The sequence below is a fragment of the Mesoplodon bidens genome (assembly GCF_964165515.1).
Source record: "Mesoplodon bidens genome assembly, chromosome: 18".
Lineage (NCBI taxonomy): Eukaryota > Metazoa > Chordata > Mammalia > Artiodactyla > Ziphiidae > Mesoplodon > Mesoplodon bidens.
In genome coordinates, this window is record NC_138175.1 from 54455781 (window position 1) to 54481052 (window position 25272).

At 58.7% G+C, this 25272-nt stretch overlaps 1 protein-coding gene across 1 annotated transcript; it reads left to right on the top strand.

The window, feature by feature from the left end:
* The first annotated feature begins 747 nt into the window (after nt 1–747).
* POLD1 (DNA polymerase delta 1, catalytic subunit) lies at nt 748–25271 on the top strand. Its single transcript, XM_081215737.1, has 27 exons — nt 748–812; nt 8866–9068; nt 9431–9544; nt 11551–11697; nt 11783–11908; nt 11979–12147; nt 12238–12319; nt 12396–12525; nt 13031–13197; nt 13458–13562; nt 14947–15087; nt 15171–15281; nt 15593–15784; nt 15881–15969; nt 16038–16154; nt 16351–16464; nt 16779–16926; nt 20438–20533; nt 20650–20787; nt 21905–22080; nt 22409–22561; nt 22702–22804; nt 23622–23754; nt 23846–23959; nt 24279–24331; nt 24405–24502; nt 25085–25271. The coding sequence occupies exons 2-27, from the start codon at nt 8867–8869 to the stop codon at nt 25188–25190; spliced, it is 3324 nt and encodes a 1107-aa protein (XP_081071863.1). The 5' UTR covers nt 748–812; nt 8866; the 3' UTR covers nt 25191–25271.
* Nucleotide 25272: the final 1 nt, after the last annotated feature.

Genomic DNA, 25272 nt, shown 5'->3' on the forward strand with positions numbered 1-25272 from the left:
GAGTTCAAAGCAAGGAAGGGCAGTGGAGTTCTCCTAATGTCTCCTTCTCTTGCGCCTTGAGGGGACACCGAGGTGAGCTGGATGGACAGTCCTGGTCGAGGGTGAAGAGGGTGTTGCTTGGAGGGATGGGTTGGGTCCTGAAAAACATTGTTTTTTTTAGAAGGGGGAGAGGGAACAGCGGAAGTGAGAGTAGTTAGAAGAGACGGTCCCATCCCAAGCAGTGTGCCTGTCGCCTTACAGGTGTGCCCGCCCTGCGCTGAGTCCAGTTTACGGATGGGGAAACTGTGGCTGTGAGCCAGGAGAACCGACCAGGCCAGGATCTGAGCGCGAACCGGCCAGCCTCTACGGAGAGGGTAAAGGTCAGGCTGCGCGAGCTGAAGAATGAACAGTGCCCAGGTGGTCCTACCGAGCAAGGCCTCGGCCAGGAGGCAGGTGGAAAAGCAGAGGAGGCGCGCCTAGCACCTTAGAACTGGCGGAGTCGTGGTGACGGCCAGTGCCTACGACCGCTGCGCGCGCTCAGATAACACTGGGTCGCGAAGCTTCCGCACGGAGGGGGCGTGGCTTTGAGCCGCATACGTCAGAAGGGGCGTGGTTCGGCGAGGGTTCGTCAGCAAGGGGACTAGACCACAGCCGGCGTCTGAAAGAGGGGGCGTGGCCTGTGCCCCAGAGGTGGGGGATACAGGGCGTGGCTTTCCCCTATTCGGGCGGTAGGGGCGTGGCCCGGCTCGGCGCGCCTCTACTCTGGGCCTGCGCGCGCCGGAGTCAGGGGTCACGGCGGCGTGGGCTGTGGCGGGAAACGCTGTTTGAAGCGGGTGAGTTACGGGAGAAGGGAAATTGCAGGAGATTCGGCCTGGCAGGGAAGGGGGCTTGAGGAGCCGGGCACGTGGGTCTGAGAGAGGGTTGTGAGGGGTCGCGTGGGGCGTGACGGCGAGAGGAATCCCCTTGGCTTGGGGGCGCGCGGTAGAGGGGCAGGGGCCTGTTGTGGGCGCGTGCACGGGGACGCGCGGGAAGATGAAGAGGGTGGGGCGCCCCTTCGGCGTGCGGGGGGCGCATTCTCTCGGCTCCGTGGACTCACCCTAGAGGGTCTTTGGGGCGATTGGTTCCGGAGGCATTGGGGACTGAATGGTGCACGTGGGGGCATAGCGTCTTCTTTTATTCACTAAATATTGAGTATTCTGTGCCAGGCACTGTTCTAGAAGCAGGCGCTACAACAAGAACAGGTCAGAAAAGGTCCCTGTCTCAGGGGGAGACAGACAGTAGACAAGTAATAAGTATAAACGATAAAGTAATGCTTTCAAGCCTGTGATACGTTATCCCAAGTGAAGTAAAACAGAGTAGCCTGCTTCTTTAACTAGAGTGATCAGGAATCGTCTCTCTGGGGAAGTGACATTTGAGAGAGAAGTCAGCCACGTAAAGAACGATCTGGGCAGGGGGATCATCCAGGGCAAAAGCTCGAAGTAGGAAGGAACTTGGAGTGCTTGTAGCTGGAGGGAACAGGTAAGGCTGGAGACGGGATAGAGAACCAGATCCTGCAGGGCCTTGTAAATCTCGGTGTGCGGTTAGCTTTTATTCTAGGTTCGATAGGGAGCCGGGGGAGGTTTGAAACATCCCAGCAACATGACCCTCCCCTGCGTTTTAAAAAAAGTCCCTGGCGGCTGACTGAAGATAGGATTGTAGGAGGAGCAAGAGTGGAAGGAGGGAGGCCAGTTAGGAGGCAGGAGGGGACCGTAGGTGGCTCCGCCTGCAGTGCATCAGGCGTAGGTTGTGTTTGGGGTTTGAGCCCGCACGATGGGATAGGGTAGGAAAGGGGAGCCCAAGATTACTGCGGTTTGCGGTTTGAGCAGCAGGCTGGAGGGAGAAGGCTGAGGGGGAACAAGTTTGGGGGTGGCACCCTGAGGGCAGAGCTTAGGTGGAGTGAGTGGGCAGGGTGATGTCAGTGTCTCAGGTTCACGGCCACACCCACTCCAGGAACCTCCTGCCTTTTCTCCCCCTACTTCCTGCACTTCCCCACCCAGGCCCCTTAGGTTCCTGTCCCACTCAGGGCCTTTGCCATGCCCTTCCCCCCTTCTGCAATGCTATTCCCTCTCTTCACTCCTTCAGCCAGCTGCTCGTGTGGCAGGGCCTTTGTTAGGCACTGGGGAGCCAGTGATAATTCAGTTTGGCTGGGGGAAGGACAGGAAACCTCAAGCCAGAGCGCTCTGAGCTATAAAGAGGTAGTGCTGGTCTTTGGGAGCCAAGAGAAGGCCGGGGCTCAGTGCGGACTTGTAGAGTCGGTGACACTGGAGAGGAGTCTAAACTGACACAACTCGAAGTGGCCTGCGTTCCAGGCACCGTGCTGGGTGATGCTGGGGACCCAGACTGGAGTGAGCCCCTGACCCCTGTTTTTGAGGACCTCCCGGCCCAAAGCCATCGTAGCTCGTACAGTGACGGAAGCGCTCCAAGGCACTTTGAGATCCCCAAGGGGCAGCTGATCAGCGTGGAGGAGCCGAACCAGAGCCGAGTCTCGGAGGACGCAGAGGCGTTAGGTGGCCAAGAAAAAGGAGGATATCATCCAGCAAATACTTCCCAAGAGCACGTTCCATGCTGGATAATGCTGGGGACCCAGAGAAGCATCAGCCCTGCATCAGCCCAGAACCAGTCTCGAAGGTTCTCTGTCTGGTGAGGGAGTCAGATACAAGCCCACATGGTCCCCAGCCTGTGACAAGGGCAGCGGGAATCAGAGAGGCTCAGAGGCGGGACAAGACCAAAGAATGAAAAGTGTGCAGTTTTCTGGGGGGCAAGAGTGGATAGGTCCACCTGTCATTATTTAATCAATCCCTCAGCGGATGTGTGTGAGCCAGGCTACGGGGGCGAGCAAGCTGATGAGCCTGTCCGCATTCTGTCTCCCCAGCTGGGCAGAGGGCACTTCACCCCCATACCTCTCCTGGCACACCTGGAGGCCGCAGTCTGGAGCGCTGGTTTCCGGTGGGGCTCTGGAGCCAGCCTGCTTGGGTTTGAACCCTGGCTCTGCCCCTCTGAGCTAGCTGTGCCGCCTTGGGCAGGTGGCTTCACCTCTCTGGGCCTCAGTTCCAGTCATTGTGTTGGAGGATTAATAGCAGCACCACCCTCAGAAGTTTTGGTGAAAATTCTGTGAGTTCCTTCCTTCCTTCTGCATTCGGAAAATGTTTATTGGGCACGTACTCAGTCCCAGGCACTCTCCTGGGGACGTGAGATATAGCAGGAAACAAAGATGAAATCCCTGCTCTCACGGCGTTTCCATTCTCCTCGTGGGGAACAGACAGTAAACAAAATAAATAAGCAGTGGTGCTCAGACCTGAGCAGCATCGGAGGCCCTGGAGGGCTCGATATGCAGATTGCTGGGCCCCACCCCCAGAGACCCTGGTTCAGTAGGCCTGGAATGGGGCCTGACAGTCAGCATTCAGACAAGTTCCCACCAGAAGCTCATGCTGCAGGTCCAGGGCACCACACTTTGAGAACTCTTAAGACCTGGTACAGTGCACCAGACAGCGACAAAGGCCAGCAAGAAAAGTAAAGCAAGGGAAGGGGTTGGAGAGTATCAGGATGGGGCAGGGGGCTGTATTTTTAAACAGGCCTCACTGAGTAGGGGACATTCGAGCAAAGACCTGAAGGAGGGGAGGAGGGAGCCATGGGAAGGTCTGCGAAAGAGCATTTGCAGAGCAGCAGGAACAGCTTGTGCAAAGGTCCTGGGATAGGACCAAGCCTGGAGTGTTTAAGGAACAGAGAGGAGGCAAGTGGCTGGAGTGAGCAAGGGAAAGAGGGCTGAGGTGGTGTCCGTGAAGGGCGGGGTGCAGTTGTGCAGGGTCTTGTGGGCCAAGATGAGGGCTTTGCTTTTAACTGTGCATGAGATGAGAGCCAGGGGCAGCGTCCGAGCAGAGCGGGGAATGGATGATGTGACACACTTGTATGGGGTCCCTTTGGCTCCTGAGTGGAGAACACTGAAGGGGCAGGGTGCAAGGACGGAGATGGAGGTGGGGTGGGGGAAGAGGCTATCCATTCATTCAACAGATATTTCTTTTTTTTAAATCATAGTCGTTTTATTTGAATTTTTTAATTCTTTCACAGGGGAGTGGGAGCCCTGAAAACAAATTCCCCAGGTGTGGGGGAGGAGGCTTTATAAGCTGGTTCGGCTGGGAGAGGTCAGGAGTTAGGGCTGTTGCAGTAGTGGGGGGGGGATAGGGGAGGTCTGAGGATGCCGATGGTAGGAAGCACCCTTTTTTTTTTTTTTAGCCTTGTGGTAGGGAATGTGGGATCTTAGTTCCCTGACCAGGGATGGAACCCGTGCGCCCTGCCTTGGAAGTGCAGAGTCTTAACCGCTGGACCGCCGAGGAAGTCCCAACAGATATTTCTTGAGCGCCCTCTATGGTCCAAATGCTGTTATTGACACCTGTGATAATTCAGTGAAGGAAACTGCATCCCTGCCCCCTAGGAGCTCATTTTCCAGCAGGGGGAGCCAGACAAACAGCAATGCACAAAGTAAAGAGACCAACCATTTTAGGGAGCCAGAGGGGCCAGACTGGGAGGCCGAGAAGCGGTGGGACTCCCATTCGTTGGAAGGAGAGCTGATGGGACTTGCAGATGGAGTGAGCGTGTGGTCTGAGGGGAAGAGAGAAGTTGCGGTGACTCCAAGGCTGTTGGCTTGATGGGAGCTGCCGCTTACTGAATCGGGGGAGTTGGTGTGGTGCGAGGAGCACGGTTGTGGGGAGATCGGGAGCCCGGCTTTGGAGTCCGGGGTGCCTGAAGGGACCTGCTCACAGAGGGCAGTTGGATCTGTCAGTCTGGAGCCCAGGCTGAAATCTGGGCCGGAGACACAAAAGCGTAGAGGTGGCATTTAAAGCCGTGAGGTTGGGTGGGATGGGATGACAACCTCGAGGGAGTGAGTGTCACAGAGAAACTGGTGTCTGACCCGAAGCAGACACTCATCGTTGTGTGTTACTGCTGGATTCGCTCGCTCTTCAGTATTTGCTGCTGAAGCGTCGAGAAAGGGAGAAGCTCACAGCGTTTGCCAAACTCCTGCTCTGCGCCGGGGCCCCTAATGGGGGACGCCTAGGGGCCTCCTTCCTTCTAATGCTGCCTCGCCTGCCTGCGCTAAGGGCGGCGCCTGGGATAGGGAACTAGTCCAGGACCCTAGGTTTTGCTCCGGTGACAGCTGCCCTCCCATCGTACCCCCTGGCCACAGCCCGGTGACCCAGGGCTGCCATTCGGCCCCCTTCTACCTCCCTCTGCCAGGCCAGGTCTGGCCACTCCTCCAGGCTCCTGGAAACCCCTCAGCTTCCTCTGCTTCCCCCGGGTTTCTCCCCCAGGTCCTGACTCTGCATCTCTCACAGTTACTGCAGAGGGCGCAAAAGGAGAGCTGGTTCAGATTCTTTCTCCTTATACAAAACCCGCGTTTGCACGGTCATAGCCGCACTGTTCACAAGAGCCCAAAGGTGCAAACAACCCTCGTGGATGAACACAATGTGAGATAGCGACGCAGTGGGGAAATATTCAGGCATTAAGTGAACGAAGCACTGATCCGTGCTACGTGGGCGGGCCTTGACAACATCACCCACAGGGAAAGAAGCCAGACACCAGATTCCATTTCTAGGAAATGCCCAGAATAGGCAAATCCATCTAGACAAAGTGGATCAGTGGGGCTTTCGGGGAGGGGGAGGAGGGGGATGGGCTGACTCCAGAGGGTCTCTTTTTGGGGCGTTGAACGTGTTCTAAAATGGACTGTGGTCATGGTTGCACAAGTCTGAATATACTAAAAACCATTAAAGTATACACTTGAAATGCATGAATCATATGGTATATGAATTAGCTCTTGGTCAAACTGTCTTCTCACCCCAGCCCCCCAGGGAACCAGTGTTGCCAGTTTGTTACCCATCCTGCCAGAACTATGCATGAAAAGCCAACATCTTTAGATATATTCTCCCACCCACCTTGTGAAAATGTTATTTTTATTTTATGTGTTTACCTCCAACTTTTAATTTTGAAAAATTCCAAGCCTGCAGAGAAGTCCCAAGACAAGAACAGTTAACAGCCATGAACCCTTTGCCTGGATTTGCCAGTTGTGAATGTGCTGCCTCATTGGCTTTATCTTGACGCACGTACACTTTTTTTTTTTTTTGGCTGAACTATTTGCAGGTTGTAGTCATCATGATACTACAGGATAATTGTAATCAAGCCATTTACCATGAGGCGATACTGTTATCTCATAGGCAGTCCTTATTCAGTTTGCCCAGTTGTTCCAGTGATACCCTTCAGAGCTATTTTTGTTTTTTTAATCCAGGATCTGACCTTGCATTTAGTTGTCATGACTGCGTAGTCTCTCCTTTAATCTAAAACAGTTTCCTGGCCCTTTTTCCCCCCTTCGTGACTTTGACATTTTTTGAAGATTCCGTCTTGCAGGCCAGTCTTGTCTTTGGTTTGATTGTTTCCTAATGATTAGAATCAGGATAAACATTTTCTTCATTTTTTTAGACACCTTTTTAAAATATATATATATATATATATATATATATATATATACACACACACACACAAAAGTTCTCTTACGTACAACATTCTGCACTTTGCTTTCTCTACCTAACAATGGGTCTTTGAGAGTCCTGTGTCTCAGTACATAGAGAGCTTCCTCATTCCTTTATAGAGCTGCATAATATTCCATGGAACGGAATTCATGTAACTTATTTAAACAGTCCCCCAGGGGAGGACATTTAGGTGGTTTCCAGTCTTTTGCAACTGCAAACAGTGCTGCCGGAAATAACCTTGTAAATGCAGGTTTTCATTATGTGATAGTGTATCTGTAGCATAAACCCCTAGATGTGGAATTGCAGCCTCCCCACTTTTATTGCTTTTACTTGAGGTGCAATTTACATATGGTGAAATGCACAGGTCTCAAGCGTACAGTTGGATGTACAGCACATTTCCATCACACCACAAAACAACCTCATGCCCCTTCCCAGTCAGTCTCTCCCACCCCAGAAGCAGCCTGACTTCTAGTACTGTAGATGAGCTTAGTCTATTCTATAACTTTGTGTAAATGGCATCATACAATATATACTGTTTTTTTAAATTGAGGTGACATTAACCATTTTAAAGTGTGTAGTCAGTGGCATTTAGTGCATTTACAATTTTCTGCAGCCACCACCTCTGTCTGTCTAGTTTCAGAACATTTTCATCACCCCAAAAGTAACTCCCCATTTCCCCAGCATGTACTCATGTGTCTGGCTTCTTTTATGCATTTTTTTGGTAACATCTTTATTGGAGTATAATTGCTTTACAATGGTGTGTTCGTTTCTGCTAATAACAAAGTGAATCAGCTATACATATGCATATATCCCTGTATCTCTTCCCTTCCCTCTTGCATCTCCCTCCCACTCTCCCTATCCCACCCCTCTCTGTGGTCACAAAGCACCGAGCTGATCTCCCTGTGCAATGTGGCTGCTTCCCACTAGCTATCTATTTGAAATTCAGTCATCCTGTGAGTATATCAGCGGCCACCTCCTTTTTAATGCTGAGAAGTGTACCATTGTATACCACCAGCATTTGCCATAACACATCCCCAGTCAGCTCAGAATTTTTCCATTCTGTGTTTGTTAAGGTCTAGGCTAAGCTGCTATAATAAAGAAACACCAAGGCACAGTAGCCCAGGCAAGATACAAGTTTATGTCTCCCCATAACCATCCAAAGGTAGGCAGCCCTGCTCCAGAAGGTCGTCAAGGGCCCAGGTTCCTTCCTTCTTGGAGCTCTGCATTCCCTTCAGTGTAGTCCTTGTCCCTGTGGTCAAGGTTGGCTCACTGCCGCCACATCCACGCTCCAGCCATGGGGAAGGGGGAAAAGGCTGGAAGGCGGGCTTTCTTTTCAGGCTGTCCCAGAAGCTGCACACCTCACATTCACCCCCATTCCATGAGAAAGAACACGATCATGTGACTACCCCTCGCAATGCACCTTGGGAACTGTAGTCTCAGGCTGGACTGCCTGTGGCAGCTCCAAGGCAAGGGGTGTGTTGCAAAAAGGACTAAGGGGAGACTGGATGTGGGGGGATAGTTATAAGATCCAGAGGTGTTCCCTTGCACCTAGGGCAGCTGACCTGTCCCCTCCCCCACTCTCTCCCAGCTGGGTCTGCGTCTGCTCTAGTTTTCATAATCCCCTCCGTCCTGGCCTGATGCTGGGAGAAGTGTACTTTTTTACAACTTACTTTTCTAAATAAATAATTTAAAATTTTTTCATTTTTAATAATGTCAAATTACAGGCCTGAAGGAGGCACTTCCCAGCTGTTTGTAGAAGGAAGGCCTGGGCCAATGGGGAGAGGGGCAGGCGAGGGCATTGAGGACAGGGGCTTATGGGAAGGAAAGGGATGATCTGAGGACCACGTCTGTGATGAGAGAGGGGGGAGGGTGTGCAGGGCTGGTGCCAAGGGGTTGGCAAGGGGCAAGCAAACGAGGACAAAAATTATGTGGAAAGCTTGAGCATGTGAGGAAAGGGTTAAACTGAGCTGGGCATTGCTGAGGATTGTTGAGCATCTGGAAGGTGCCGGCACCCCCTGAGCCTGTGGCGGGGGTTGGGGTGGGGAGAGTGTTTGTGGGGGGATGGAGAGTCATGTTACTCTTCAGGCACTCCAGAGACTGATTGATTGATTGATATTTAGTTATTTTTTGGCTGCGCCACACGGCTTGTGGAATCTTAGTTCCCCAACCAGGGAGTGAACCCACACCCTCAGCAGTGAAAGCACGGAGTCCTAACCATTGGACCCAGGGAATTCCCCACTCTGGAGATTTTAAAAAGCTCACGGTCATGGTGGGTGCATGGGAGGCCATGGAGAGGATGGGCACCCTCACCCTGCTCCAACTTGCCCCACAGGATGGATGGTAAGCGGCGACCGGGCCCAGGGCCTGGGGTGCCCCCAAAGCGGGCCCGTGGGGGCCTCTGGGATGAGGATGAGGCATATCGGCCATCGCAGTTCGAGGAGGAGCTGGCGCTGATGGAGGAGATGGAGGCAGAGTGCAGGCTGCAGGAACAGGAGGAGGAGGAGCTGCAGTCCGCCCTGGAGGGGGCTGCGGACGGTGAGGCCTAGAGCAGGAGCCCCTTGCACCCCACGCCTGTCATGCCTCTGAACCGTGGAGCTGACCTGTACCCTCTAACTACCAGCCCCTGGCTCACTTTGAGCTCCACAAGGGGCTGACCTTTGACCCCATGTCAGTAGGCCACCTCTGCTTCCTGTCACTTCCAGTCTAACTTTGACCCTTGACTCCTCAATCTCTCTCGAGTTTCCGGCCTGATGCAGGCCACGACCTCCACCTGACTTTCTTTTCACAAACCTGATGCCACCTGCGGGATCGCTGGCAGGGCTGGGAAGGCAGTTAGTACTTATTTCCGAAGCAGGACCACAACTCCATGGAGCCCTGCTTCCCTCTCCCGCGTCCAGGGCAGCTCTCCCCGACAGCCGTCGATGCCCGATGGCTTCGGCCCTCCCCGCCCCGCCTGGACCCCCAGACGGAGCCCCTCATCTTCCAGCAGTTGGAAATCGACCATTACGTGGGTGAGTTTGGGGGACGGAGGCCTGGTGGGTGGGAGGAGGGGCCCTGGGCTCCCAGGTGGAGGCTGGGTCAGGTCAGCCCCTCTGGCTCTGTGGGAGGAGATGGACACAGATAGTCCCCGCCCAGGTGACCAGGGCTGTGAGAGGGAGGGACAGGGCTGGGGTGGGGGCATCCTGGAGGAGGGGGGCATCTTCTAAATGAGGCCTGAAGGAGCTGGCTCCTCGCAGAGGGGAGAGGCGTGTGGTGTGGTGTCCATTCATCCATCCAGTTAGTCGGGAACAAATGAGTGTCTGCACTGAGGCAGCCCTGTTCCAGGCAGACCAGGTCCCTGCGCTCAGAGGCTCACGTTCTAGAAGGAGAGGCAGAATAAGAAAGGAAGTGGATGGGAATTCCCTGGCGGTCCAGTGGTTAGGACTCTGTGCTTTCACTGCCGAGGGCTCAGGTTCGGTTCCTGGTCGGGGAGCTAAGATCCCACAAGGCGAGCGGTGCGGCCAGGAAAAATAAAAAGGAAGTGGAACGTGAGGTGGTGGTGAGGGTAACCGAGGAGCATCGAGCAGGGCGGCGGTGCTGGACCTCGCGTCATGGAGGTGCAGGAAGGCCCTTCTGAGGAGGCAACACGGAGCTCTAGGGGTGTCTGGGAAAGCGGGATTCCCGGCAGAGGGCCCTGAGGAGGGAGTAGGTCTGGTATGTTTAAGGAACAGCCAGGAGACCAGTGAGGCGGGAGCAAGGGGCGAAGAAGGTGGGAGGTGGCGGGAGATCCTGTTGGCCCACTGAGGACCTCGGGGCTCCATTCTGAGAAGGCTGGGGAGCCTTTGGCAATGGAGAGAGCCCCTCCAAGCCCTGACTTGTGTTTCGAAGACTCCCCTGTACGAGAGTGAAAAGACAAGCCACAGGCGGGGAGGAAACATTTGCGGCCCATATGTCTGACAAAGGACCAGTGCTGCGAATGAAGAACATTCAGATCTCAAGAGAAAGATAACAATCCAGTTCGAAAGTGGACAGAAAACTTGGACAATTCGCTAGAGGATCTACGATGGCAAATAAGCACATGAGATGATGTGCTGTGTCATCAGCTATCAGGGAAATGCAAAGGACAGTCACCACGAGACACAAATGCACAGCTGTGAGGAAAGCTAAAGTGAAATATACCAACACCAGCAAGTGCAGACAAGGCTGCGCAGTGTGCCAGGAGCTCCTTGTGCTCGGTGGGGCCACAGTTTGATGCAGCCGCTCTGGGAAACAACCTGGCAGTTTCCTACGGAGTTCAACCTACTCTTTTTTATTTTTCTGGTGGTAATTGAATTTTTGGTTTTTTCCCCAAGCTTTATTGAGATGTAAGAGTTAAACCTACTCTTACCATAGAATCTGGCAATTCCACCCCTAGATATTTACCCTAGAGAAACAAACACCTACATTCAAACAAAATCCATGGGTGTTGATAGCTCTATTCATAACCACCCCAAACCAGGAACAACTCACATGTCCTACAGCAGGTGAATGGATAACATATCACACAGTTGTTCTCCACAATAAAAGGGAACAAACATGACAAATGCAACGACATGGATGCATACCAGAGGTGCCATGCTGAGTGCAAGAAGCCAGACCTAGAGGGTTATGTACTGTTTGACTCCATTCTGTGGATGGTCTCAAAAAGACAAAATCAGGATGACAGAGAACAAACCAGCGGTGCCAGGGGGCGGGGTGGAAGCAGGTGTGATTACAACGGGGCAGCATGAGGGAGCTGTTTGGAGTGACAGGACCGTCTTGTACCCCAATTTGGTGGTGGTTACATGAATCTATCCCTACGTTAAAGCTCATAATGCTGCCCACACAAAGTTGATTCTACTTTTGAAATTTGCAAAAACGGTGGGGGGCTCCCTCTAGCTGTGCAGGGGGAAAAGGACTGTAAGGAGGACAAGGGTGGGCACGTAAACCAGGAGGGAGGCAGGCACACCTTTGAGGTGTCCGAGAGAGCAGCCCCTGCCTTCCCCTATGACACCCCCAGGCCCAGCACGGCCCCTGCCTGGGGGGCCCCCGCCGTCCCAGGACTCCGTGCCGGTGATCCGCGCCTTTGGGGTCACCGACGAGGGAGTCTCTGTCTGCTGCCATATCCACGGCTTTGCACCCTACTTCTACACCCCGGCACCCCCTGGTGAGTGGCCCCGACCCCGAGGACCCCTTCTCGCCCCTACCGCCTGGAGGCCCCCTGCACTTCTGACCGGCCCTCCTACACCCAGGGTTTGGGCCTGAGCACCTGAGCGACCTGCAGCGGGAGCTGAACGCGGCCATCAGCCGGGACCAGCGCGGCGGCAAGGAGCTCAGGGGGCTGGCCGTGCTGGCCATGGAGCTGTGCTCCCGGGAGAGTGAGTGCTGCCCCAGGGGCCAGGTGGGTGGGGGTCCCTCCAGGCCGGTGCCAACCCGCTCCGTCTGCAGGCATGTTTGGGTACCACGGGCACGGCCCCTCCCCGTTTCTGCGCATCACCCTGGCGCTGCCCCGCCTCGTGGCTCCCGCCCGCCGCGTCCTGGAGCAGGGCATCCGCGTGGCCGGCCTGGGCACCCCCAGCTTCGCGCCCTTCGAGGCCAACGTTGACTTTGAGATCCGGTACGGCCCCCGCCTCGCTCCTCCAACCTTCGCCTCCTTCCCCTCACCCTCCCAGCCAGCCTCTGCCCACTGACCCTCATCCCCCTGCAGGTTCATGGTGGACGCGGACATCGTTGGCTGCAACTGGCTGGAACTCCCGGCTGGGAAATACGTCCTGAGGCCGGAGGGGAAGGTGCGTGGGTCCCCGGGGTGGGGTGGGGGACACAGAGCCGGGACCCTGCAGACGCTGACCCACCTTGTCCCCACAGGCCACACTGTGTCAGCTGGAGGCGGACGTGCTGTGGTCGGATGTGGTCAGTCACCCGCCAGAAGGGCAGTGGCAGCGGATCGCACCTCTGCGGGTGCTCAGTTTTGATATCGAGTGCGCTGGCCGCAAAGGTGTGTCCCCGGGGCCTGGGGGTCCTCCCTCCCTCCTTCCGGAGGTTAGTGATCTGCCAGGCTCACCCCGGGAGTCCCTGCACTTCTTCAGCTCACTCAGGGAGAAGGGAGTAGACACACAAGCAGACAGGTTATTAAAAGACTCACAACGCGAAGGAGGAAGGTGATGGAGACAGACAGGGCTGCTTCAGACAGGTGGGCAGGGGAGGCCTCGGGCGAGGGACTAAGCTTCGTGAAGAGGGAGGGGCGGGGAGAGCATTCCCTGCAGAGAGAGCAGCAGGTGCAGAGGCACTGGGGCAGGTTGGCCCAGCCTGTGGGGGGTGCGTAAGAGGGCCCGGAGCTGCAGGCAGTGGGGGCGCCAGGGTGGATTGTGCAGGCTCTGCAGGCGGTGGGGACAGAAAGGAGCGGGTGGGCCAGGGGAGATTTAGAGGTGCACCCACCCGATGTGCCACGAGGGAGCATCAGGGGTCAGGTCCCCGCCTCCCCCTCCTCCCTCCCCTTGCAGGCATCTTTCCGGAGCCTGAGCGGGACCCCGTGATCCAGATCTGCTCGCTGGGCCTGCGCTGGGGTGAGCCAGAGCCCTTCCTGCGCCTGGCGCTCACCCTACGGCCCTGCGCCCCCATCCTGGGCGCCAAGGTGCAGAGCTACGAGCGGGAGGAGGACCTGCTCCAGGTGGCTCTCGTTCCGTGCCCCCCGACCCCCATTTTCCTCAGCTCCCCACACCGCACCTCCCAGGCGCGAGGCCATTTTCTGAGCCGTTCCCCCCCTGGATTCGTTATTTTCAGAAGCACCTTCCCAGTCTTTCTTCCACAGGTGGGAGGGCTCTTGGGCTGCTCTTGGGGACTTCCAGAACATTCCAGGAGTGGGGAGGATCCATGGCAGGGGGTTGACCAGGATGACAGCCTGGGTGACCCGGTGTGCTCTTGCCTCAGGCCTGGTCCTCCTTTGTCCGCATCGTGGACCCCGACGTGATCACTGGTTACAACATCCAGAACTTCGACCTTCCGTACCTTATCTCCCGGGCCCAGATCCTCAAGGTGTGGCAGGCGGGTGGGGGCATGGGGCTGCCCTCAGACACCCCACTGAGGGCTCAGGGTGTGGGCGGCTTTCCAGCAGCTCCAGAGGCCTCCCCAAAACCCTGGCTCTGGCCCTGTCCCTGCCCTGTTCAGAGCCCAGAAGGTTTCTGTGGCTTTTGCAGAGGCGAGGAAGCATTCGTGGTTAAGTAAGAGAAGGCTCGTGTATTTGGAGGGGCACACTGAAGCGGGCAGGGGTGCAGTGCCTCGTTCTTCGGGCTTTAAAATATGTCAACAAAGAATAAGGAAAAAAGGGGGTGTCCTTGAAGTAGGTGGCAAAACCTTGATGCTTGAATCTGGTGTGGGCCTGGGGATGCGTATGAGCTTGCAGGGGCTGCTGTAACAAAGCCCCACGGTTGTGTGTCGTCTCTCAGTGTGGAGGCTGGAAGGCCAGTCAAGGTGTCGCAGGGTTGGTTCCTTCGGAGGCCTCTCCTGGCTTCCGGTCGCCTCAGACATTGCTGGAGTGTACATGGCACTCTCCCTGACTCTCCCTTCTGTGCATGTCTCTGTGCTCCAATGTCCCCTTTTTCTAAGGACACAGTCATATTGGATCAGGGCCACCCTAATGACCTCAGCTTAACTTGCTCACCTGCAAAGACCCAATTTCCAAATGAGGTCACATTCTGAGGTGCAGGAGTTAGGACTTCAGCATCTTTTGGGGGGACCCAGTTCAACTCCTAACGGGGTGTATTGTGTTATTTTCTTCCTTTTCTCTATGTTTGGCCAGTTTCATAATGGAAAAAGCAAACAAGCACACTTTAAGGCCCCCAGCAGCTCCAGGGAGAAGCCCACCCCTGTCGGCCTGGCGTTTATACACCGGCCTCCGCTCCCTTCCCTTGCCCTCCACCCCCAGCCTCGTCGCTCCCAGTCCAGCTCAGGCCTCTCCTCCACACCTGGCCCCGGCTCATTCACTGTCGCCAGTGCAGACCTGGCGCTCCACACCGTGCCGTGCTTGTGCTCCCGCCTGGCTCCCGCCTGGCCGTCCTCCAGGCCTCCCACCCCGAGCACCCGCTGCTTCCCCATCAAGCTCAGCACCATCCCCAAGTCTGCCCCTCCCCCCGCTCCCGCAGCCAGAGATGCCGCCCCCCCAGCCCCTGGGCACCGTCCTTGCCCCTTCCCGCCCGCAGCCCTCAGGCCCCTGACTCTCCCTGTCCCAGCCTCTCCCATCCGTGCCTGCCCAGCCGCAGAGGGTCCTGCCCCAGAGCTGCCCCTGCCCGCGGCACTCCCAGCAGGAAGGGAGGGTGGCACCGCAGGGGGTGTCATGGGTTGTCTGGTCACCGTTGCTGTGGCTCGGCCCTGCGGATCCCACCGCCACAGCCCTCGCCCTCCCCACGTGCTGTGCCCCCAGGTGCAGGCCTTCCCCCTCCTGGGCCGCGTGTCCGGCCTCCGCTCCAGCATCCGGGATTCGTCCTTCCAGTCCAGGCAGACCGGCCGGCGGGACAGCAAGGTGGTCAGCATGGTGGGCCGCGTGCAGATGGACATGCTGCAGGTACGGCCGGGCCGGGTGGGGGCCGCCCTCACAGGGCCGCTGCCCCGGGGCCGCCGCCCACCCGCTCCCGCCCCTCGCTGCAGGTGCTGCTGCGGGAGTACAAGCTCCGGTCCTACACGCTCAACGCCGTGAGCTTCCACTTCCTGGGCGAGCAGAAGGAGGACGTGCAGCATAGCATCATCACTGACCTGCAGGTGCCCGCGCCGCCCCTCCTCTCTCCCCACCCTCCCGACCTCGGCCCTCAGCGCCCGCCTACCTTCCTGGCCGGGACGTCCGCCTCCCGCTGCTCTCCTGACCGTCCCCTTTGGCTCCTCCCTTCGACCTCTGATCTCGCCGCGCAGACGGGCCCGTCCCTAACCACCCCCGCGACCTCTGGCATGGCGACCTTTGCTCCGCTGCCCTGCGCCGACCTCTGGGCCGCACCGGGTCCTCAGGCTGTGCCCTCCTGTCCTCCTTCCTCCCGCGCTGTCTCCTCCCTGGCCCCTAACGCCCGCCCCGTCCGCAGAACGGGAACGACCAGACGCGCCGCCGCCTGGCCGTGTACTGCCTCAAGGACGCCTTCCTGCCCCTGCGGCTGCTGGAGCGCCTCATGGTGTTGGTGAATGCCATGGAGATGGCGCGCGTCACCGGCGTGCCCCTCAGCTACCTGCTCAGCCGCGGCCAGCAGGTCAAGGTCGTGTCCCAGCTGCTGCGGCAGGTCAGCGGGCGGAGCCCAGGGCGGCCCGGCCACCACGCTCCCCGCTGAGGGGCCCTGCCCGCGCCCACCCACAGTTCCCGCCTTTTCCCCTCCCAGGCCATGCGCCAGGGGCTGCTGATGCCCGTGGTGAAGACGGAGGGCGGCGAGGACTACACGGGGGCCACGGTCATCGAGCCCCTGAAAGGGTACGGCCCGGCGGCGGGGTTGGTGGGGACGGGGGGGCTCCCCACCCTGACTCCTCCCGGCCCCCCAGGTACTACGATGTCCCAATCGCCACCCTGGACTTCTCCTCGCTGTACCCGTCCATCATGATGGCCCACAACCTGTGCTACACCACGCTCCTACGGCCCGGGGCCGCCCAGAAACTCGGGTATGGTGGCCCCCCTCGCCACGTGTACCCCGAGACCACCCAGGGGCCGGCCTCAGGCGGGCTGGGGCGGGGGATCCAGAGCTAGTGGGGAGGAGAGGGGACTGGCAAGAGGCGGGGGGAGGGGGGGGGTCCTGAGGGGATGGAGGAGGAGCCCGGGAGGCCAGGCGTCATCCCCACCACCTTCGTTTCGGCCCAGCCTGACCGAGGATCAGTTCATCAAGACGCCCACGGGGGACGAGTTTGTGAAGACGGCGGTGCGGAAGGGTCTGCTGCCCCAGATCCTGGAGAACCTGCTCAGCGCCCGGAAGAGGTGGGCTCTTGAGCCCGGCCGCCCACCCCCGCTCAGAGCTCAGCCTCTCTGGGGCGGCCTGGCAATCCCTGTCCATCATGGGTGCACTTAGCTGCAGCTGTGCCTGAGTTAGAACAAGGAACCCCCTGCGGGCAGCTCCCTCCAGCCCCTGTGCTGGGCACCTCTGTGCAGCGTGCAACCTGCACAAGTGTATGTGGCACCCCTTTCTAGAAAGGCACCCTGACCAGTGCCCAGGCCCGGGCCTCTCGTCTGCCCCTGAGGCCTGAGATGCCACCTGAATGGCCTTTGCCTCCCCCTCCTCCTTCTCCTCCCAGGGCCAAGGCCGAGCTGGCCAAGGAGACAGACCCCCTACGGCGGCAGGTCTTGGACGGGCGGCAGCTGGCGCTGAAAGTGAGCGCCAACTCTGTGTACGGCTTCACTGGTGCCCAGGTGGGCAAGCTGCCGTGCCTGGAGATCTCACAGGTGAGTGCACCGCGGCAGGTAGGGGACAGACAACCACCCCTTGGGGAGAACCAGGGCTCAGTGTAGTAGAGGTCAGGGCCCAGATGGCCCCAACCCGCCGACCTTTTGGAGAGTGGATGCTTGTGCGATTGGTTCATTCGTCGGTTCAGCGAACACTTGCTGAGCGTTCACTGTAGGTTGGGCCTTGTGCCCTGTGGGTCCAGCAGGTGACACAGTGGATGAGATTTCCTCCCCTGGTGCCCAGCCTTGCGGGGACACAGGTGGTGATAGCAGTAAATGTGTATGGGAAAGCAGTTGGCGCTCTGCAGACAGATAAATTCCGGGAGGGCTGGGGTGGAGCGGGGCGGGGTGGGGGAGGCAGAGGCCGAGGGACTGAGGGAGGGAAGCAGTTTTGCTCATTCTTTTCACCTGTCACACAGTCACCTGACAGCCCCTATGTCCCTGGCAGTCTGCACCCCAGCCCACCTCCTCCCCTGGTCCCCATGAGGGTGGGGGAGCAGAGAGCAGGTTCCCTCCCTCCTCCTGATGGGAGAACAGGGCCGTGTGTCTGTCGGGGGGGCTGGGGCGGGGCTGGGGGCTCACCCAGCAGCACGGTCAGGCTCTGGCAGTTGATTCGCGGTGTGTTCTTGGTCACAGTTGGAACGGGCACGAGGGTCCCCTGTCCCGTCCCTGTTTGAGGATCCCAGGGAACAGGCACGAGGGTCCCCTGTCCCGTCCCTGTTCGAGGATCCCAGGGAACGGGCACGAGGGTCCCCTGTCCCGTCCCTGTTCGAGGGTTCCAGGGAACGGGCACGAGGGTCCCCTGTCCCGTCCCTGTTCGAGGGTCCCAGGGAACAGGCACGAGGGTCCCCTGTCCCGTCCCTGTTCGAGGGTCCCAGGGACGCTGCTTGGCCGGTGCCAGGGCAGTGCTCTGTTCTGAGAGGGAAGGTGGGCATAACAGCCCACTCCCTCCCTCCCTCCCCGCCACAGCAGCATCCTAGGCCTGTTTACTCTGCTGTTCATACAGAAAAACAGAGCCACGGCACGACCACAGAGCGCCTGAGTCTGAGGTTCTGCCACGCTGGGATCAGTGCCTCAGCTCATGGCCTAAGAGATTCTTAGAGAGGTCTTCTGTCTAGCTCCTTCCGCTGGGGTTTGGGTCCCTGCACATTCCAGACTTGGTCACCTCCAGCCACGGGGAGCTCCCTTCCTGAACATTGTGTCAGTCCTCACATGGCTGTGGGTGGAACACTTGGAAGAACTGGCAGTGGGTGGGCCTTATGCTGGGAGGGGCCTGTGCACACACACACACACACACTTACAGTTCAGGGGCCCCCAAGCCCATCCTCAGATCCAGTGATTCACGAAAAGGATTCCGAGAACTCAGAAAAGCTGTTATACTCATGGTTATGATTTATTACAGTGAAAGGATAGGGATTAAAACCAGCCAAGGGAAAGGCACATGGGGCAGAGTCCAGGGGAGACCAGGTGGAAGCTTCCAGTTGCCTTTCCCAGGGTAGTCCTGCAGACGGCACTTATTCCTCCCGGCACTGATGTGTGACCCTATACACGGTACTGCCCATTGGGGAAGCTCCCCTGAGCCTTGGTGTCCTGGGTTTTTATTGGGGGTCAGGTGCATGGAGCGCCATGTGACTGACCTTAGTTACTCAGTCTCCAGTCCTTCCAGACGTCAAGCTGGATACCATGTGGCCCAAGGCCCCACCATAAGTCACATTAGCACAGATCACCTGATGTGACCCAAGGTCCCAGATGAACAAAGACACTTGTCAGGCAGGACACTCCAAGGGCTTAGAGCAGCGGTGCCCACCCTTTTTGGCACCAGGGACTGGTTTCGTGGAAGACAATTTTTCCATGGACCTGGGGTGGTGGGGGGATGGTTTGGGGATGATTCAAGTGCATTACATTTATTGTGCACTTTATTTCTATTATTATTACATTGGAATATATAACGAAATCATTATACGACTCACCATAATGCAGCATCAGTGGGAGCCCTGAGCTTGTTTTCACTTGCCACTCACTGATAGGGTTTTGAGATGAGTCTGCAAGCAACTGATTTATTATGGTCTCTGTGCAGTCAAACCTCTCTGTTAATGACAATCTGTATCTGCAGCCGCTCCCCAGCGCTAGCGTCACCGCCTCAGCTCCACCTCAGATCATCAGGCATTAGATTCCCATAAGGAGCGGGCAAGCTAGATCCCTCGCATGCGCAGTTCACAGTAGAGTTCGCGCTCCTGCGTGAATCTAATGCTGCAGCTGATCTGACAGGAGGCGGGGCTCAGGCAGTAATGCGAGCGGGGGGTGGGGTGGGGGGGGTGGGGTGGGGGGCGGCTGTAAATACAATCGAAGCTTTACTTGCTCGCCCGCCTCCTGCTGTGCGGTCTGGTTTCTAACAGGCCACGGACCGGTACTGGTTCATGGCCGGGGGTTGGGGACCCCTGGCTTAGAGGTTCCCTCCCAGGAGCCAGCCAAGAGCCAGGCCTCTCTTTGAGCGAGGTTAATCTCTTACAGTAAGCCACCCTTACTGCTCTTACTGGCCCTTCATAAGCTCTGGGGGCATCTCCCATCCTCCTTGGTGGGAAGAAGTGGATGTTTGGCTGTCAGGTTCCAGCCCCGAGGGGAGGCCAGGCAGAAGGGTGTGGCTTTGCTTCCCCTGGGGCTTCCTCATAGCAGCTGTTGCTTCCTGGCCTTGTCTCTCTGTCATTTCCCTCTCAGCCCCTTCCCTCTGTCTCTGTTATGTCTCTGTTTCTTAGCCTCTTTCCCTATTTCTGTCTCTCAAGCTTATGGGGGCAGCAGAGTGGAATAATAATTTTAAAAAAAGAGTACTGAGTCATTCCAGAAAGAAGTTAGAGAGAAAAAGGAACATAGAACAGGTGGGACAAATAGAAGACAGTTAGTTGGATAGTAGATTTAAGCTCAGATATAATCAGTAATTACACTAAACATAAGTGGCCTCAATGCTCTAGTTAAAGACAGAGGTTTTCTGGGCGGATCCAAACAAAAACAGAAGAGTCACACCTGTTTCTCCTTAGTGTGTCCCTTCTCCTCCCCCAGCTTCAGTTTCCTTATTTGGAAAAGAACGGTCTTTCCATGGCCCTGGTACAGCACCCTACCTTTGGGGGGACATTTCTGATTGCCCAAGGATAGGGGGATGGGACCAGGAATGTCAGTGGTCCTGCACCACGGAGGGCTGCCTGCAGTGTCCACAGATTCTCAGCACCTCCGTGGAAACACTGAGCTGATGGCCTCTTCTGGCTCCAGCCTTTCCACCCCTATTTGCTGTAGTCAGTTCCTCCTCTGTGCCCAGAGCTCTGGGCCAGGGACCTACTTCCAACAGACCATTAAGGAGCAGCTCAGTAGCCGCATTTTGCAGATTTGGAAACTGAGGCCCAGAGGGGCAGTGGCTCATCCATACTCACACCTGCAGAAAGCAGCAGAGGTGGGACCGTGAGCCCCTGTTCCCTGGGGACGGCCCCTGGGCCCTCACTCTGCCTGATTCTGTCTCTGACAGAGCGTCACTGGGTTCGGGCGCCAGATGATAGAGAGAACGAAGCAGCTTGTGGAGTCCAAGTACACGGTGGAGAACGGCTACAGTGCCAATGCCAAGGTCAGGGGCCTCCTGCCTGCCCACTGCTGGCCTGAGACAGGTCTGGGGTTGGTGTGGGAAGTGCAGGGGCCGCCAGCATCTCCCCAACCCTCTGGGTCACACGTGCCCCTCCCCAGGTGGTGTATGGTGACACTGACTCAGTCATGTGCCGATTTGGCGTCTCCTCTGTGGCTGAGGCCATGGCCCTGGGACGGGAGGCTGCGGACTGGGTGTCTGGCCACTTCCCCTCACCCATCCGGCTAGAGTTTGAGAAAGTAAGTGGGGGCCCCCCAGTGCTTGGAATGGGCAAACGTGGGTCTTGCCAGTTTTGGGGGGGTCTCTGATTCTCAGGGTGCCTGCAGAGTTTGAGTGCATTTGGGTAGGGTTCTACTGCATCAGCATCCAGGAACGCCCATTGTTGCTTATGTCTCCATTTTGAGGTGCGCTGATCTGGCTGCCCTGGGTATCCTATTGTTTGAGTTCATCAGCCCCAGTTTTATTTATTTATTAAAAAAATTTTTTTTGGCTATGCTGTGCGGCATGCAGGATCTTAGTTCCCCAACCAGGGATCGAACCCACACCCCCTGCTGTGGAAGCATGGAGTCTTAACCACAGGACTGCCAGCGAAGTCCCTTATTTTTAAAAAATTTACTTAAAAAATTTTTTTCTTAAGCCCTAGTTTTGAGATATTGTGTTGCCTGGATCCTCCTGAGTTTGGGGACCTTGGTTTTGGAAACCTCCAAAAGCCTTGGGCTTTGCTATGCAGAACGGTGTCTGTTTCCTAAAGACGCCGTCGGTCTCGGAGCGTCTCTGGTTTTCAGGTGTTTTCAGGGGCTGTCCTGTGCAGCAGGGGCCCTGACGGGGCAAACCCTGGATCGGGGCACCGCTGTCCAGTGCTCCCTGCCTCCCAGTGTGCGACAGGCTTGGGTCTGGGAGCCCTCATGCCGGATTCATCCCCCGCGTTCAAAGCTGGGGTCAGGCCTTGGGGTACACCTCTCAGATTTGGAGCCTGTCAATTTGGGGAGGTCCCTGCCCCAGGGCTCATTCCCTGCCCTTAGTCTCCTCTCTTTGAGGGGGTGCTGCCTGGTCTTCCCCATCTGCCTCAGGTCTGTTTCAGGCCCCCATTTGGGGCTCTCCTGACTTCACCCCAGTGTCTGGATCTTGGGTTTTAGGGTCTAGCTTTTTCCCAGCCCACTTCTGACCTGGGGTCCCTGGAATGCTGAGGGTGTCCCCCTGAGCTGAGGTGCTGGGGTCTTAGGGTCCATCTTCCTGTGTCCCAATCCTGTGTCCCAGGGACCATCCCAGTCTGGCCCTGGCTGTTTCTGGGGAAGCCTCAGGATGGGGCACTGGCCCCCGCAGCCTCAGGGGCTCTCAGCCGCGGGTTCCCCCCAGGTCTATTTCCCGTACCTGCTCATCAGCAAGAAGCGCTATGCGGGCCTGCTCTTCTCCTCCCGGTCCGACGCCCATGACCGCATGGACTGCAAGGGCCTGGAGGCCGTGCGCAGGGACAACTGCCCCCTAGTGGCCAACCTCGTCACCGCCTCTCTGCGCCGCCTGCTCATCGACCGGTGTGTGGAACCCTCACCCGGACCTGCAGCCCGGCTTCTCTTCCCTCAGGCCCAGGAGCCCAGCCCCCAGCCCCTCCTCCCTTGGGGACACAGGTGTCAGGCCCAGCCCTTTGTCGGTGGCGGAGCTGTGGAAAGAGTGTGGGGTCGGACAGCTGCGGGTTCCGGCCCTGCCTCTGCCACTTGGCAGCCTGCGGCCGGGCAGGGCCCCTCCCCACCCCTGGAGCGCATCCTGGTCCCCCAGCCTCAGGGCAGTGGAGATGCCAGCCGGGCGGCTGCAGCCACTGGTGACGCCCTGGTGACGCCCGTCCGTCCGTCCGCCCTCCTGCAGAGACCCCGCGGGCGCCGTGGCGCATGCGCAGGACGTCATCTCCGACCTCTTGTGTAACCGCATCGACATCTCCCAGCTGGTCATCACCAAGGAGCTGACCCGCGCAGCCGCAGACTACGCGGGCAAGCAGGCCCATGTGGAGCTGGCCGAGAGGTCAGCCCAGCGCGGGAGGGGGCGGGACCGGCCAGAAATAGCCCCTCTCCCGCCAGCTGGGCCCACCACTTCCTACCCCCCAGCCTGCCCCCACCATCCCACCTGCCCTCACCCGGCCCGCCGCCCCGGTCTCCCCGCAGGATGAGGAAGCGGGACCCCGGGAGTGCGCCCAGCCTGGGCGACCGTGTCCCCTACGTGATCATCAGTGCCGCCAAGGGCGTGGCCGCCTATATGAAGTCCGAGGTCAGGCCCACCTGGGCTGCCCGCTCCCGCCCAGCTCTCCTCTGCTCTCACTTCTGCTTTCCAGGCCTGGTGGGGAGGGTGTTTCTCTCCGCAGGCCCCACGGGGCCTTGAGAACCGCCCCGCAACACACCCCGGGGAGTTGGCTCCGCTCCGGGCCTCCCGGTACCCTCTGGAGAGGCCCCCCACCCCACCCCTCTTACTCTGACCCCTCCTGGCTCCATCCTGCAGAAGGGGGCCTAGCCTCACTGCACAGAGCGAGAGTGCCTGTCTTACCACCTGTTTCTGTGTCTCTTACTGGCTCCTTGATCCTGGCTCTCCAACTTGTAATTCTCTTGGATTCGTACCCTCCCCCATCCTACCTGGATGTCCAGTGACCTCTGACCCCCCCCTTTGTCAGTCCCCAGCTCCTGTCCCGCTACCTCTTATCTTGGCTTCCAACCTTCAGCTCCAGCTCACATCCACCTTCACATCTCCTGTCCCCACCGTGAACTCTGACCCTTCCCTGGTGACCTGAGGGCTCCTACCTGTGGACCCTAGCATGGATCACAGGGCCCGTGGCCAGGGACCCCCATGACTTCTGACCCCATCCCAGTCCGGGCCCAGTGACTGCCCCCCACCATCGTCCCCACTCATGACTGGAAGACCCACGGCAGCTCCCGGTGCCCTTCACTCTGGCTGCCCGCTGTTGACCACAGCCCCTGCCCCCCTGCCTGGCAGGGACCGCAGCCCCTCATCCCTTCCCGGGCCTCTGTGTGTGTGGCTGCGGCCCCTCCACTCTGCCCCCCCGGTGAGTCCACCACGGCCGCTCCGCCCGCAGGACCCCCTCTTCGTGCTGGAGCACAGCCTGCCCATCGACACGCAGTACTACCTTGAGCAGCAGCTCGCCAAGCCGCTCCTGCGCATCTTCGAGCCCATCCTGGGCGAGGGCCGAGCCGAGGCCGTGCTGCTGCGTACGGTGGGGGGCAGCCAGGGCGGGGGGGGGGTGTCCCGGGGCGGGGGGCGGGGGAGGGCAACGGGCCCACCGCCTGCCTTCGTACGCAGGCGGGGACCACACGCGCTGCAAGACGGTGCTCACGGGCAAAGTGGGCGGCCTGCTGGCCTTCGCCAAACGCCAGAACTGCTGCATTGGCTGCCGCACTGTCCTCAGCCACCAGGGTGAGCACCATCCCCGACCCCGACCCCGTTTCCCCGGCCCTCCCACCTCTGCCATCACCCAAGGGCCCTGGCACCGGCCCCACGTGCTGGCATGGCTACCTGGATAAGCCCCGGCCCCCAGGTGGGGGGCTCCTGTCTGCAGGCAGCCCCACGAGGGTCCTGGGCCCCCCGCCCCGGGAGTTCCCCAGGGAGTTTTCTCCACACACTTGCTCCCTTGTTCTCTCATCATGGGGACTTTCAGAGGCCGGGATGGGCAGCGGGCGGGGAAGGGGCAGGGGTGGGGCGGCCCGGGCTGACCTGCCCCCCTCCCCTACCCCAGGAGCCGTGTGCAAGTTCTGCGAAGCCCGGGAATCGCAGCTGTATCAGAAGGAGGTGAGGGGTCAGGGGAGGCGGGGCGGGGCAGCTGGGGGTAGGCAGCGCCGCCCACTCAGCCCTTCATCCCCAGGTGTCCCACCTGAACGCCCTGGAGGAGCGCTTCTCGCGCCTCTGGACCCAGTGCCAGCGCTGTCAGGGCAGCCTGCACGAGGACGTCATCTGCACCAGGTGGGCACACCTGTTGGGCCCCAGCGCTGGACTGACCAGGTTCCTCCGAGCTGCCGAGGCCTATGGACCAAAGCCCCGGCTCCGGGCTCTCAGGCTTCGGCGCCCCCCGCATCGCCGACCCCCGGCGTCCTGGCCTGCAAAATGGCCCAGTGCCCATCCCAGCCTTCTTGGGGTGGGGTTGGGGGCTGCTGAGTGGGGGGTGCTGGGCACCCAGTATCTGCCCGGGAAATGGACACACACGCGCACGCGCACACACACACACACACACACACACACACGGTCCTGGCCCCCTCCACCAAGGCGGGGCCAGCCTTTCCCCAGGGAACGGGTGGGCGGGGCGGGTTCCCACGCCAGGTGCCAGGTGATATACGGCTGGTGGCCCAGCGCCTGAGCGAGCACCCGCTGTTATCGGCTCCCCCCATGCCCGCTGAGCAAACAGCCCATCGTGGGAGGGGGGTTGGGTGGGCAGCATACAGGGGCCAAAGTCCTGGGAACGGCCCCTGCCCCACCACTGGGCTGGGCAGCAGGACTCTGGTGTGCCCGGGCAGCGGCAGTGGCCCTGACCCCCGTCCTCACCCGCAGCCGGGACTGCCCCATCTTCTACATGCGCAAGAAGGTGCGGAAGGACCTGGAGGACCAGGAGCAGCTTCTGAGGCGCTTCGGGCCCCCCGGCCCCGAGGCCTGGTGACCTCTGACCTCGGCCGACTCCCCACAAGGGCCTTGTGGGGTGGGATGGGTGGAGAATTAATAAAGTTCAGGCCTTTTGTTAC

Excerpts from the sequence above, each read along its gene's own strand:
- POLD1 (XM_081215737.1), top strand. The coding sequence starts at position 8,867 with ATGGATGGTAAGCGGCGACCGGGCCCAGGGCCTGGGGTGCCCCCAAAG. Across the intron at positions 11,698-11,782 it reads CTACACCCCGGCACCCCCTG|GGTTTGGGCCTGAGCACCTG; the intron begins GTGAGTGGCCCC and ends TCCTACACCCAG. Across the intron at positions 22,081-22,408 it reads CGCCGCCTGCTCATCGACCG|AGACCCCGCGGGCGCCGTGG; the intron begins GTGTGTGGAACC and ends GCCCTCCTGCAG.